The 15,850-nt window shown below is 35.2% G+C and overlaps 1 protein-coding gene and 2 pseudogenes across 1 annotated transcript; 2 read left to right on the forward strand and 1 right to left on the reverse strand.

Annotated features, from left to right (window-relative positions):
- Positions 1–635: 635 nt before the first annotated feature.
- LOC147409235 (uncharacterized) lies at positions 636–1,542 on the reverse strand. Its single transcript, XM_086459183.1, has one exon. It carries the CDS (start codon positions 1,475–1,477, stop codon positions 920–922), a length of 558 nt encoding a protein of 185 aa, XP_086315309.1. The 5' UTR covers positions 1,478–1,542; the 3' UTR covers positions 636–919.
- Positions 1,543–7,886: 6,344 nt separating this feature from the next.
- LOC147409236 (UDP-glycosyltransferase 84B2 pseudogene) lies at positions 7,887–9,552 on the forward strand (annotated as a pseudogene).
- Positions 9,553–12,147: 2,595 nt separating this feature from the next.
- On the forward strand, positions 12,148–13,749 carry LOC147409237 (UDP-glycosyltransferase 84B2 pseudogene; annotated as a pseudogene).
- The last annotated feature ends 2,101 nt before the right edge of the window (positions 13,750–15,850 follow it).

The raw sequence follows: 15,850 nt of genomic DNA on the forward strand, positions 1-15,850 counted from the left end.
TCTCTTGTTGCTCACGTCATCTGCGTCATATGTCAAACCCGTGTTGGGCTGTGCTCACTCCACCAATATTGGCTCGCCCATACGCATGCCATATTGCCATGTATTAGCACAGCCTAAAATATAACTATCGAAGCCCGTCAAAGTCTGATAGGGCTGGGCCACTGTTGTCAACTTGGACAAAGAAAGTTGAAAGATAACGCAAGTTGGAATCCAAGTTGATGACGGTGGACTAGGCCTGTGAGACTTTGATGGGCTTATGTTTGGGGTAGTACTAATACATGATGGGCCGGGTATTGGACAGGTGCGGGCTCTCATGTGGATTTTGCGGACTTTGTGGAATGACCAACTTCTTTTTCGGCCAATGGTTGAACCAAGTTCTTTAATTATTTGTCATTCAGAACCATATGTATCAACACTTGGAGTATTGTGAGGCAATACAAGTAGTAAAACTTGTGCCTCGACCATCAAACCATTAAACGATAAGTTCCTTTGCTTTCTCTACTTATTTATAGATTAATTGCTCATCAACCACAGGATTGTAGATCATTACCACTGGATTGATTCAAGAACTACTATCATCTTACAAAAATCTGATTAAGGTAAAATTGTCTTGTATATCTCTGATTGTATTCAAATTTATTAAAAAGAATTTTAGATTAATCATTCCTAATAGAGTAGTCTAATTTGAACTTAATTGCTTGATTCAAGAAGACACCAAAGTTGACATGTATGCTAAACAAATGCACTAATGATCCGCAAATTTGATGGGGAAAAAAATATTGGAAAAAAAAAATAAAAAAACTGGGTTCGGTACTCTTGTCCAAATAGGATTACTTATAACATGTACCACACAATGACCCACTAAATAAATGAACAAATGAATAAATAAATGATCTCGAAGCCATTACGCGGACTTATATCACTGATGCACTCCAGTAACATATTTGTGGCCACCACCAGGGCTAGGACCAGAATCTTTAATGCCACCCAGGGTTTGAACGTTTGTGAATTTGTGACCACCACCAGGGCTAGGACCAGAATCTTTAATGCCACCCAGGGTTTGAATGTTTGTGAATTTGTGACCACCACCAGGGCTTGGTCCAGAGTCCTTAATTCCACCTAGAATTTGAACATTTGTGAACTTGTGACCTTCACCTGGGCTAGGACCCGAATCTTTAATCCCGCCGAGAGTTTGAACATTTGTGAACTTGTTACCTTCACCTGGGCTAGGACCCGAGTCTTTAATCCCACCGAGAGTTTGAACGTTTATGAACTTGTGACCTTCACCCGGGCTAGGACCTGAGTGCTTGATCACTCTGAGAGATAGAATGTTGATGAAACTTATAGGCCCTCCCCCTCCCGCTGAGCTATCTACCTTCAAAACATTGAGCGGGCGGGCTTCAGTTGTGAAGATGATAAAGCTCAATAAGGGAAGAAGATAGTAAGAGAATTGAAGAGAGTTGAATCCCCCAGCCATGTTATACGAGAATGTGTTTAGGTTTGCAAAGATGCTTGTTTTGTTGATAGGAAATTAAGTTGATATGTTATGGGGTTGCTTGGGATTGTATCATTAATTTATAGTAGTTCATCTTTTACGTGAGATGGGCCTTATTTGACTGGGGAACAAAGAGAAGTGTCCAAGTCAAACAAATGTTGGTTTGTGCGAGGAATCATCGAGGGAAGTTCATTGATGTAAAAATTCAATGGAGATGTTGAAATTATGCTCTCTTGTTCAACCGCAAGGCATGGCGTAATTGAAATTCTTCTAAGACTGCTGAGTACCAAAGACCATGCACTCTTTTACTCTCTCTCATTCGAATTCATATGGTCTCCTTCTTCCTTCCTCAATAGGGTTTTAAATGTTTTTTTCAATAAATGTTCAAGTGAGGAGGGGTAGGACGGTAGACTATTATTTAATGCACGTTGGCAGTTACTATATTTAAGGGGAAATGTTCAGCACCCTAAGTTTTACCACACACTTTAACAAATGTTTTTTGTCCTACATGGGTTAGAAGTTTTGGAATGAGCTGATTTTTGGTGAGGATGATCTCTATGATTAGAAGATCATCCTCCCCAAAAATCAGCCCATTCCGAAATGTTTAGCCCCATGTTTACACGTTGAAAAATCGTGGACCGTCCATTTTTTGTAAATCAATTTTGATGGGGTTAGAAGTTTTGGAATGAGCTGATTTTTGGTGAGGATGATCTCCTCACCATAGAGATCATCCTCACCAAAAATCAGCTCATTCTGAAACTTCTAACCCATGTAAGACAAAACGCGTTTGTTAAAGTGTGTGGTAAAACTAAGGGTGGCGAACGGGACCCATATTTAAGTATGTGGAACATCTACTTGTAGCACTACCTTGTTGTGGTGACCTCATCATCCATTCGCCACTTCATAATTCTCTGTGTGAATCCTCCACAAAAATGATTCTTTTTTTTTTTAGAACTACCATTGGCATCCTAACTATTACTTATTACACTCCAATTAAAAATAAAGAAAATAAGTAAAAGGTAGCACGAGCCCACTCATTATACTAAACAACTACTGAAACTATTTGAACTGAAGTGTTATATTTTATAATTGTTGAGATTATGATTTGAGCCAAACCTTTGTAATGCTTGAAGAGTATATTTTAATCTTTAATTGGGGGTGAAAAACAATTTAAGAAATTTGGGTGTAATAATTTAAAGTTGGGATGCCAATAGAAGCTCTACCTATTTTTTAAAGAAAAATATATATTAATTAATAATAATTAGAAAATAGTATTTTTTTTCTAATTTATCATAAAAATAATAAGTTAGCGTGTCAACTTTTGCACTAATTTTTATATTTTATATTATTTTAAAATAATAATTATCCATATACCTCTCACTTTTCACTTTCATGCTTCGTCTCTTTGACACAAAGCAAACTAGAGCTGTCTCCTTCTCTCTCACTCATAATACAATTGAACACCAACCTCTACAAATCCAACGTTTTGTTGAGAAATTCTAACAATATTTTTTTGATTTGAGAATTTTTTTTTTTTTCTAGATACTTTATGACTGAATTTCCAATTTCTAATAATTCTTAATGAACTTTTACTTATGATGTTTTCCCAGAATTAAAATTATTGTTATTTTGGCTAAGTATATATATATTCATCAGGTCTAAATATTGATGAAAAAAGAATTTACGTGTGTTGGTCTTGCAAGGAACCTAGTCATTGTACACCAGAATATTTAAAGAGAGTTTCATACCTCAAATGTCATGTAGGGGTGATAGTTTCCTTTGTTGTCAAGTCAGATACACCAAATAAAAGTCTCCCGTACATAGAATATTTAAAAGAATGTGGGTATTTTATGTTTATTAACTAAATTGAGAAAAAGGGTATCAACTGAATCAATTGATCAATCAAAATTATTCAATATTGATGAGTTTTATCTTCTTTTTAGAGAAATGACGAGTGGCACCTTCTAAGACTGTGGAGGTGAAAGTGAAAATGAATTTGACTACAATGTTTAAGAGGTTTTGTGAATAAATAATATAGTATGTAAGTTATGAATTTTAGACATTTTTTTATTATTTTTATATGTATTTAGGATGTTTTATTATTATCTAATTTATTGAATTTGAAGACAATATGATCTGAGGTGATGTTTTCTTAACATATATTCCAATTGTATGGACATAATTGTATATGTATGTCGAACCAAGGCATTTTAGATTGCAAATAAAATTAAATATAACATAAAAGAACTCTCATTATTTGCTATATTTTATTATTTGTAACTATCATTATATTAATAATATGATATTGAAAAAAAAATTAAGATTGATAATTATATATATTATTTGTATCTTTTGAAATAACTATTATTTGTTATTTTTAATAATTATAATTATAAGAATATTTTTTATAATTTCCCTTAAAAATAAGGAAAAATTATTGCAAAAATAATATAGTATTTTATAATTATTAAATAAGTAATAATTTTAACGAAATTTTAACAATATAAAAAAATTAAAATTTAAAATTTAAAAATATATTTCTTATCTGATTTTGTCTAAATGGGAGTGACTGAGTTGGGGACCGTGGGGCCACTTTGTAAATTGACGTTACAACCGTCGATTTTCATTAAAAATAAATGGTTAGGAGCTGGAGAGCAGATTGGTATGAAAATCGACAATCAAATCATCAGAATTAGTAGTCAAAAGGGCATTTCGATTACTTTATATATTTAACACTAAGAAGTGGTGATCAGACTGTCGCTTTATTATTGTTTGCTAAATTCAAAAAAAAAAAAAGTATTATTTGTTAATAATTATAAATTAATATATTATTATTTTAATAATTTTTTCTCTTTTTTAAAACAACTTTATTGGAACAATTCGAATTAAGATGAGCTTGGAATCCATCCAATATTCATACATAACGCAGCGCGTTGATCATATAATTCAGGTGAAGAGAAGTCTATTGAAAGAGTGAATTTGGGAATATCATCTTAAAGCTCTTGAAACTTTAATGATAAATTATGTTTAATCTAATTATTTGAAACCCTTTGTTTTTTTTTTTTCATATTCAAAATCCCACCATCTTATACTTAAAATTTTTTATCTTGTCCTTTAAGTTTGTAAAGCACAAAATTGTTAAAACTTGAAAGAAAGAAAGAAATCAAATTAAAAAGTTATTTTCAACACATTGAATCTGACCTCTAAATTTGAAAATTCAACGGCCATCTAATTTCAAAGACTTTGACTGATATTTGGTCAAACTTGATAGTACATGCTGGACCCAACATGAAAAACAAAACTCTAGAAAAAAAAGAATTTTAATTAAACAAAACTCTAGTAAATGTTCAGTTGATGACCTTAAGTTCATTTTTTTCATTTTTGATTGAGTCGTGATTTTCTGACGCCCTCCTCCACGTCAGGGAGCATATGGGTGCGTCAGGAAATCCTTATTCTATTTAATTAGCCTATCAGAGAGGTTTGAAATCAAATATTCACAAAAGCATAGGCCCAAAGTTTGTTGACCGAGAAGTTGGGCTTAGACTTGGGTTTTGTTACTCGGCCCTTGCTTGAGGCCCATCATGTTAAGATGGGCATGGCATGGCATGCCCATACGTATACGGCATACCTATGGGCATGGCATGATTTAGATGCACATCTTTTGGGTTAAAGTTTGGTGTGAAAACTATCAACAGCAAAGATTTCTAAGTTGATAGATAATTCAGTCCTTGGAAGATAATAATATCTTCCTTTCAAACTGCAGGGTGGCTGAAAAATATCAACGTTTGCGTGATCTCTTGCTGTAAAGATTTCTTCTGTCAACTCGGTATGTTATATCACATTGTGGGGATATCGAATTAGCTAAGTGCTTTGTTGTCAAGTAGGGTAAGGTGGACCAAGCTCATACCGATCGAAAAAGGATAATTGTCAGCCGGTGGAGTCTTGGACCCGACATAACTGTGAAAAATTGAAACAGTAAAGAGAACAAATTATATAAAAATACAAGGATTTACGTGGTTCAATAACGTGTCTATGTCCACGAATCAGATCAAGAACAATCATTATTTTCTCTTAAGTTTTAAAGTCCTAGATATCTCTATTTATAGAATCAGGAGTTGTTAAAATGTGTTTATCTTTCAAAAACAGAAATCCTGAAAAAATAGAAAATCCTTCAAAAAATATTATAAAAATGCCTTTTTTGAATCCCAAAGAAGTTGGGACCAGCAATTATGTGTACCACCAATAGTCCCAACAGTCGCACATCCCCAGCCCCATGTAAGTTTTCTAAAGTGCAACAAGTAAATTATGAGATCACCAAGCCATAGGGTTCAAAAACTTTGCTAACATTGTTTTGAGTAGTATATGGAAGATCACAAAATAATATTATTTTCTTTGTTTTATTTTCAACTCATAATGAAGCACCAAATTCCTCGTAACACTGGAAGCTGCTCTTTAGAATGCAGTTGGTGGTGAAATTAGAAGGATTCACTATCCCCCATTCCGAAGGTAATCCATCCTTGTGATGTTGAAGCTCAAGCTTGATTTGCCCATATATGAATTTTGGTAGGTTTGGTCCGTGTGCATGGACGAACCACTCATGGCGGCCATATCACGTGGATATGACCCAAATCCTTGTGACCTTGTTTGGGAATTGGAATTGGAATTGAAATATAACAAAATAGACAGACATTGATCCAGACATAATTTTGATGGGTTCGACCTGCTGCACTTGGCGGGCATATATGTGGAAGTGATCGAAACCCTTGTGACCTTCTTGTTTTGGACTTAGAATTAAAATATGACATTAAGCTTGATGGAATTTTCAAATTTTAATTAATATATCTAACCTGAATCTTGATCCCTATTCTAATCATGATGGATTTTAATAAACTTGAATCTATTCCTTTATAAGTCAAATCATAGATCCGTATCCTTGGGCTTGGGCTTGGGCTTGGTGGTGTTCATCAATTTTAACATAAATGACTCTTAGGCTTTGCTAAACCTTATTCACACACGCAAAGTGGATTGATTAAGTTCAACACACTGAATCAATATTTTAAGATCATAAATGACGTAATTGACTTCTCTTTGTCTACCCTTAGCTTCAATGACGTATGTAGTTGTCGTTCCATGTCGGTACATGTTTTTGACTAATTTCATTGCAAGTAAGCATCCCTGGGACCTATTCTCCCATCTGACCCATTCGTTTGAATTTAATGGAGAACCCCATTTAAATTTATTATTTTTCAAATTTTGGTTCCTAAAGTCGATTATATATGCATCAAATTTATTTTTATTTTTTATTTGAACGAAAATACTAATCTCTAAATGAACCATTGAGATTGGATGACATTCCATAGTGATTCCCGAATGGAATGGATTTCTAAACAAGTACTGAACCCTAAAAAACATGTGTCTCATTCAATATATACTCAATTATCGAAATCCAAATAAAACATCGGTTTTGATTCTTATTAGTTCTGATTCTGAGTATGAGATTCTTGGAGCCAAAATTGACCCAACAAGTTAATGAAAAATAGAAGGGCACCCGATAAGATACATAGTTATTTTTGAGCTACAAAAAGACCCAAAAAAATATCCCTAACTAATACACTCTCTCTTGATAGTTGATACTAAAAGACTCCACATTCTTTTTATATTTTAATTTTAATTAACATACATTTACTCGAAGATACCCCCTCATTAATACTAGAGTTTGTTTGTGCCTATCAACACAAGCATCCTCTTAGAGTCAAAGGGGTAGAAGAGGAAGGACATTGAATTTGGAAGAAAACGAATCACAATGAAGTTAAAACTTGTCCTGAGATTCATAACAAGAATGAATCCCAACCCTCCTTTATGTAAGGGATAAAAGAAGTGGGTGTTTTGTTACATAGATTGAATTAGATAATTAATTTTCTAATAAATAAAATAAATCTACTGATTGAGTACCCGAAGGAGACTCGATCCTGTACTAGACTCAAAATTGATGCTAAATCACCTAATAGAGGAAAAAAAAATAAATTCATAGAAAAGTCAATCAAAGATTTAATAGAATCCCGGATTGGCCAATCACACAAGTATTATGTATTGAGAGCATCTTCAATTTATAAAACTATACCTGACCAATCACACAACCAATACTATGTATCGAGAACATCCCCAATTTACAAAACTATCTTCGTTAGGTTTCATGAGATTGGTCATCTAGGATTCTGTAAAATCCTGAATTTACTTTTACGAAAGCAAAATATCATTGACAGACTCCCATCTCATGTTGTGCATCAAATGCTCTACTTGTTTATAACTTGATCATGTAATGCAAGTTGGGGCGTCAGCTTCTGTGGCATTGCATTCCATATGTACTGCCATGTCATGTTGTGCGTTAAACGCTATTTACTTGTTTACAACATCATGACATAATGCAAGCAGGGGCGTCAGCTTCTGTGGCATAGCATTCCATATATATCCCCTCCTCTCCCTCTCTGTTTCTCTCTCACACATACACACAAAGCCTAAAGCAATGGCCCTTTCTGTGGAGAAAGAAAAAGAAATCCATGTACTACTGGTAGCATTCTCAGCTCAAGGCCACCTAAACCCCATGCTTAGATTAGGCAATCGCCTTGCTTCCAAAGGCCTCCGTGTCACACTTGCAACCACCGAAATCGTTCGCCAAAGGTTGCTCCAATCCACCACCAATCCCAACATCCAAATCCGTCTTGAATTCTTCTCCGACGGATTGAGTCTAGATTACAATCGAAAGAGCAATCTTGACCACTACATGGACACCCTCTCCAAATTCGGTCCCCAAAATCTCTCCAATCTGATTGAAAATTTATCCGACAATCGTCACATTAAATTCTCTTGCATAATTAACAATCCCTTTGTTCCTTGGGTAGCCGATGTCGCTGCACAACATGGTATCCCATGTGCCATGCTCTGGATTCAACCATGTGCGCTCTACGCCATTTACTATCGCTTCTACAATCAATTAAATCGTTTCCCAACATTAACAGACGCCGACATGAGCGTAGAATTACCTGGCCTTCCATTGCTGCACACCCAAGATTTACCCTCATTTGTTCTCCCTTCGAATCCTTTCGGAAGTGTTACCAAGATGTTCTTGGAGATGTTCAAGAGTATGGAGAAGTTGAAGTGGGTGTTGGGTAATTCGTTCTACGAGTTAGAGAAAGATGTGGTTGAGTCGATGAGTGGGTTGTGTCCAATTAGACCAATAGGTCCCTTGGTTCCACCGAAGTTGCTAGGCAAGAATGAATCCAATGACATCGGTCTCGATATGTGGAAACCTGAAGAATCTTGCATTAAGTGGCTTGATGAGAAGCCACATTCATCTGTCATCTATGTGTCATTTGGAAGTTTCACCGTGTTATCAGCAAAGCAGATGGAGAATCTCGCGTTGGGTCTCAAGAACAGCAATCGTCCATTTCTATGGGTGGTGAAGCCTTCGGATTATGGAATAAAGGATGGAGAAGGAAATTTACCGTTGGGATTGATGGAAGAGATGGAAGGTCAAGGATTGGTGGTGCAGTGGTGCCCACAGACTAAGGTGCTCATGCACCCAGCAATCTCGTGCTTTATAACTCATTGTGGATGGAATTCGACGTTGGAGACGGTGGCTTCGGGTGTGCCGGTTATCGCTTTTCCACAATGGAGCGATCAGCCGACAAATGCAAAGCTTGTAGCTGATGTATTTGAAATGGGCTTGAGATTGAGACCTGATGAAGATGGTTTAGTTAGCAAAGAAGAGGTTGAGAGGTCCATTGCTGAGATTACCGTTGGACCCAATTCAGAATTGTTGAAGAAAAATGCAATAGAATGGAAGGTGAAGGTGAGGAAGGCGGTGGCAGATGGAGGTTCGTCCGATCGAAATATTCAAATGTTCATCGATGAGATTAGTGGCCAAGATTCAACAAGGTATGCTGTTGATTCAAGTACTCTGAAGTGAAATCTAGATGGACTCATGATGATGATTAGTAGTGAACCTACTTCATTGAACTTGGTTAAATTCTGATTTTGGATTGTGATAATCAGATATAAAAATAATTTTGAGAATCTAGAGTCTTGTTTGGTAATAATTTTCTAGAAACTGATTTATCTAATCGTAATTCGTAAAAAGCACCACTTAGTGTAAAAATCCAAGAAACATATTCCAGAATTGGATTTTAGAATCGGCTTATCGACAAGAATCAGATTTTAGTATCCCCAATCGAACGTCCCCTAGGATCTTGGTTTTAAAACTCAGTTTTGCATCTAGTCTTGTCCATGTCTGATACCAATTCATCTTGGATAAGTTTTCCAGATACGTTTGAGACATCTTGTTCAAAAATAAAATAAAAAAATGAACGTGAGGTCTTAATTCTAGCTCTAAAATTTGACTTGTGTGTCCCTCTCGTTCATGCCTAGTACCGAGATGACTCGGACGATACACCTCAGTCTCGGACGAGTTTTGAAACCATGCTAGGATAATTAAAGTTGGTTCCTCGGTGTTCATTGTGTGAAACTGTCTCTGTGGTGGTGAACTGCTATTAAATGCTACAAACTGCTATTAAATGCGACAAGCAAAATCAACTTTATGAAGGGGTGAGAGAAGAGTGTATGGTTGTATTTGATTTCTTTTGTCTCCATGCAATAAGCATTTAGAATCTCTACTCTTGTCTTTGAATTTGTTAGCTAGTTATGATTTGGATGGTTGAAATTTGATTTCTTTCATCTAAACTCAGACCAGTTAATATAGACTTGTGATTTGCTAACAATGGCATTAGTTTTTCATAAATATCTTAAAAATATATATATTTTTTTATGCAAAAAAATAAGGATGATATTATTATAATAAAATAGACAGACATTGATCCAGACATGAATTTGGTGGGTTCGGCCTGCACTTGGTGGGCATATCATGGTTTTGTACTTAGAATTAAAATATAGTGACATTAAGCTTGACTGAATTTTCAAAATTTAATCAATATATCTAACCTGAATCTTGATCCCTGTTCTAGTCATGATGGATTTTAATAAACTTGAATCTATTCCTTTATTGGTCAAATCATAGATCCATATCCTTGGGCTTGGGCTTGGGGGTGTTCATCAATTTCAACATAAATGACTCTTAGGCTTTGTTAAACCTTATTATTCACACTCGCGAAGTAGATTAATTCTGTCCAACACACTGAATCAAAATAATTAAGATCATAAACAAATAAACCCCATATTTGATTAAGCGTTTAAGGTTGATGGGTTTACTAAAATGTGATCAAGGACATCTGAATTTTGAGCACATGTGGAGAAATGATGTAATTGACTTCCCTTTGTCTACCCTTTGCTTCAATGACGTATGTAATTGTCTTTCCATGTCGGTACATGTTTTCTAGTTGACTAATTTCATTGCAAGTAAGCAATCCTGGGGCAGATTCTCCTATCTTACCCATTTGTTTCAATTGTTTTCCAGATATACTCAATTATCAAAACTCAAACAAAACATCGGTTTTGATTCTTATTAGTTCTAGTTCTGAGTAAGAGATCCTTGGAGCCAAAATCAACACAACTTAATGAAAAATAGAAGGGCACCCAATAAGATACATAATTATTTTTGAGTTACAAAAGGATTCAAAAAAAAAAATCCCTAACTAATACATGCTCTCTTGATAGTTGATACCAACAATGAATTCTTCTAACAAATCAAACTTTCAAAAAGAAAACCTTGAGAAATTATGATCCAGAGTTCATATTTAAAGTTAAAATTAAGAAGGAATGGGGAATATGAATGGATGGTTAAATATAGATAAAGTAAAAAACTAAATACTCACATCCTTTTTATATTTTAATTTTGATTAACATACATTTACTTGAAGATACCTCTTCATTAATACTAGAGTTTGTTTGTGCCTATCAACACAAGCATCCTCTTAGGGTCAAAGGGGCAGAAGAGGAAAGATAATATAATTAGAGGCGTATTCTTATAAAGGGAGGTAGAAGAGGAAAAATAATGAAATTGGGAGAAGAGGAATCACAATGAAATTAAAAGTTGCCCTGAGATTCATAACGAAGAATAAATCCCAACCATCATTTATGTAAGAGATAAAAGAAATGGGTGTTTTGTTACATGAATTGAATTAGATAATTAATTTTCCTATAAATAAAATAAATCTACTGATTGAGTACCCCGAGGAGACTTGATCCCAGAATTAGACCCAAAATTGATGATAAATCACTTAATAGAGAAAAAAATATATATCATTTTTAAAAAAGTATCCAAGATTTAACAGAATCCCAAATTAGCCAATCACACAATCAATACTGTGTATTGAGAGCATCCCCAATTTATAAAACTATCCTCGTTAGGTTTAGAGAGATTGGTCGTCTAGGATTATGTAAAATCCCGAATTTACTTTTATGAAAGCAAAATATATCTCGTTGACTTCCCATCTCATGCATCAAATGCTCTATTTACTTGTTTATAACGTGGTCATGTAACACAAGCAGGGCGTCAGGTTCTGTGGGCAATGGATTCCATGTGTACTGCCATGTCATGTTGTGCGTCAAACGTTATTTACTTGTTTACGACATCATGAGATAACGCAAGCAGGGGCGTCAGCTTCTGTGGCCTAGCATTCCATATATATCCCCTCCTCTGCCTCTCTGTTTATCTCTCACACGTACACACAAAGCCTAAAGCAATGGCCCTCCCTGTAGAGAAAGAAGAAGAAATCCATGTACTACTGGTAGCATTCTCAGCTCAAGGCCACCTAAACCCCATGCTTAGATTAGGAAATCGCCTTGCCTCAAAAGGCCTCCGTGTCACACTTGCAACCACCGAAATTGCTCGCCAAAGTTTGCTCCAATCCACCACCGATCCCAACTTCCAAATCCGTCTTGAATTCTTCTCCGATGGGTTAAGTCTAGATTACGATCGAAAGAGCGATCTTGACTACTACATGGACACCCTCTCCAAATTCGGTCCCCAAAACCTCTCCAATCTGATTGAAAATTTGTCCGACAATCATCACGTTAAATTCTCTTGCATAATTAACAATCCCTTTGTTCCTTGGGTAGCCGACGTCGCTGCACAACATGGTATCCCATGTGCCATGCTCTGGATTCAACCATGTGCGCTCTACGCCATTTACTATCGCTTCTGCAACCAATTAAATCGTTTCCCAACATTTACAGACTCCGACATGAGCGTAGAATTACCTGGCCTTCCATTGCTGCACACCCAAGATTTACCCTCATTTGTACTCCCTTCGAATCCTTTCGGTAGCTTTACCAAGTTGTTCTTGGAGATGTTCAAGAATATGGAGAAGTTGAAGTGGGTGTTGGGTAATTCGTTCTACGAGTTAGAGAAAGATGTGGTCGAGTCGATGAGTGGGTTGTGTCCAATTAGACCAATAGGCCCCTTGGTTCCACCGATGTTGCTAGGCAAGAATGAATCCAATGATATCGGTGTCGATATGTGGAAACCTGAAGAATCTTGCATTAAGTGGCTTGATGAGAAGCCACATTCATCTGTCATCTATGTATCATTTGGAAGTATCAGCGTGTTATCAGCAAAGCAGATGGAGAATCTCGCATTGGGTCTCAAGAACAGCAATCGTCCGTTTCTATGGGTGGTGAAGCCTCCGGATTATGGAATAAAGGATGGAGAAGGAAATTTACCGTTGGGATTGATGGAAGAGATGGAAGAAGGTCAAGGATTGGTAGTGCAGTGGTGCCCACAGACTAAGGTGCTCATGCACCCAGCAATCTCTTGCTTTATAACTCATTGTGGATGGAATTCGACGTTGGAGACAGTGGCTTCGGGTGTGCCGGTTATCGCTTTTCCACAATGGACTGATCAGCCGACAAATGCAAAGCTTGTAGCTGATGTATTTGAAATGGGTTTGAGATTGAGACCTGATGAAGATGGTTTAGTTAGCAAAGAAGAGGTTGAGAGGTCCATTGCTGAGATTACCGTTGGACCCAATTCAGAATTGTTGAAGAAAAACGCAATAGAATGGAAGGCGAAGGCAAGGAAAGCGGTGGCGGATGGAGGTTCGTCCGATCGAAATATTCAAATGTTCATCGATGAGATTATTGGCCAAGATTCAACAAGGTCTGTTGGTTATTCAAGTACTCTGAAGTGAAATATTGATGGACCCATGATGGTGATTAGTAGTGAACTACTTCATTGAACTTTGTTAAATTTTGATCTTGTATTGTGATAATCTGATATAAAAATTCATTTTGAGAATCTAGAATCTCGTTTAGTAATAATTTTCTAGAAACTGATTTATCTAATCACAATTCATAAAAAACACCACTTAGCGTAAAAATACAAGAAACATGTTCCAGAATTGGATTTTTGAATCGGCTCATCGACAAGAATCAGATTTTATTATCCCCAATCAAACGTCCCCTAGGGTAATTAAAGTTGGTTCCTCGGTGTTCATTGTGTGAAACTGTCTATGCGGGGTGAATTGCTATTAAATGCGACAAGCAAAGCAACATCTACTTTATGAAAGGATGAGAGAAGAGTGGGACCTTTTCTCGAAAAACTCCAGATCCCGAGAAGATTTGAAGATGGTGCAACATCAAATCCTGTTACAGTACTTCGAATGGTTGAGAGTAAGTAAGTTACCTTCATTCAACAGAACATGACTACACTCCACTGTAAAGGAGTGTCTCCATAAATCATTCTATTAGAATTTCTACTCTTCTTTGAATTTGTTAGCTAGTTATGATGTGGATGGTTGAAGTTGATTTCTTTTATCTAAACTCAGACTAGTTAATATAGATTTGTGAGGCTAACAATGGCATTAGGTTTTCAAAAATATCTTTAAAATAATTTATTATTTTATTTTTTAATGAAAAAAAAGGATGATATTATTATTACCTACTATTATGTTTTACACATGAGGTTATATGACCGACGGATCAATTATTTATATGGACCACATATTCTAGTAGTAGTCAAAAAGACAATCAAGTGTCGCAATAATATAAACAAAAAATTCCAAAAAAGAAAAAAAAATAACATTTCTTTTTTTGTCATTAGATATAAACTTTTAAATTTAGGAGTTCAATGCCATCCATTTTTAATCCAAATATCGCAAACAAAAATATTTTTGTTTTTGGGTTTTTTTTCACATTTTGTCTAGATCACAAAATCTAGAGAGATGACGCGTCATTACGGAAAAAAAAAAAAATTGTGGCAGCCCATGTGAGGACCTCAGTCCATCCAACCTTTTCCCAAATTTAGAATTTAGGAAAAATTACTTAAAAGATCCTGATGAAGGGAATTTTTTTTTTCTACATAATTCCTAAGTTTTGGGCGGTCTCTTAATTATCTAACTAGTAAATTTTTCTTTTTCTTAACAATCCCTGGACCTCATATCTCACATTTCTCACAATTGAATATCCTAACCATTCCAACTCATCGTTTTCATCTAAAAAATTTGGATTTTTAGCATCTCAATTGAGTTGTGAAAATTTCATTCCGTCATAAATGATTTAAGAAGGAAAAAATAAATCATTTTCAAATATTTTGAAGATGTACGTAAAAAACTAGATTTTTCACTTTTTTTTTTTCTTAGTTTTTGGATGAAAATCAATCATAAATGGTTCTTTTGGGTTGAAATCATCAAAACAAGAGGTTATCTCATTTTTTTTAGTCGGTCTTTCATGTATTTTAGTCAAAAAAAAATTCAAAAATTGAAAATGGATGGGTTTTACCAATGTTGAGTTTTTAATCAATCTTTTAAGTATTTAAAAAGTGATGAACTCAACAATAAATAAAACGCTTCATGAAATAATTTTAGAAAATAGTGTCATTTACTTATTAATTGGCCATTTATTCTTTTTAATATCTACCAAATATTTGTATTTTTTGGCAATTCTAATATTTTATCATCACAACTTGTCTCGTTAAGACCAATCTTTATATTTGGAGTTAGAAATATTTTTTCTTGTCTTTTGTTAGCTTATCAACCCCCTCCCCCCGAACAGTACTATAAGAATCGGTACTGAACATCCCTCCTGTAATAGTACAGGCTCCCATAGCAATGACATATTTTGGTTCAGGCATTTGCTCATATAATCTGACTAAAGAAGGAGCCATTTTCATTGTGACTGTGCCGGCTGTTAAAATTAGGTCCGCTTGCCTAGGACTCGATCTTGGTACCAGTCCATAACGATCAAAGTCGAATCGAGTGCAATTAATATAAATTTCGTAACATTTTCTGATTTATTTGATAATCGCCAATTGAAAGAGAATTTTTTGTACTGAAATAATCTTATTACAAATGAATTTCTACAAATTCTTTTCTTTTTCAAAAATCATTTTTTGGAAAATAGAAATAG

Source organism: Akebia trifoliata, chromosome 2 (genome assembly GCF_017979445.1).
Source record: "Akebia trifoliata isolate Shusen 1 chromosome 2, ASM1797944v1, whole genome shotgun sequence".
NCBI classification, from domain to species: domain Eukaryota; kingdom Viridiplantae; phylum Streptophyta; class Magnoliopsida; order Ranunculales; family Lardizabalaceae; genus Akebia; species Akebia trifoliata.

What these genes read in the sequence shown, in the direction of transcription:
- LOC147409235 (XM_086459183.1), bottom strand. Translation starts at nt 1,477, where the DNA reads ATGGCTGGGGGATTCAACTCTCTTCAATTCTCTTACTATCTTCTTCCC.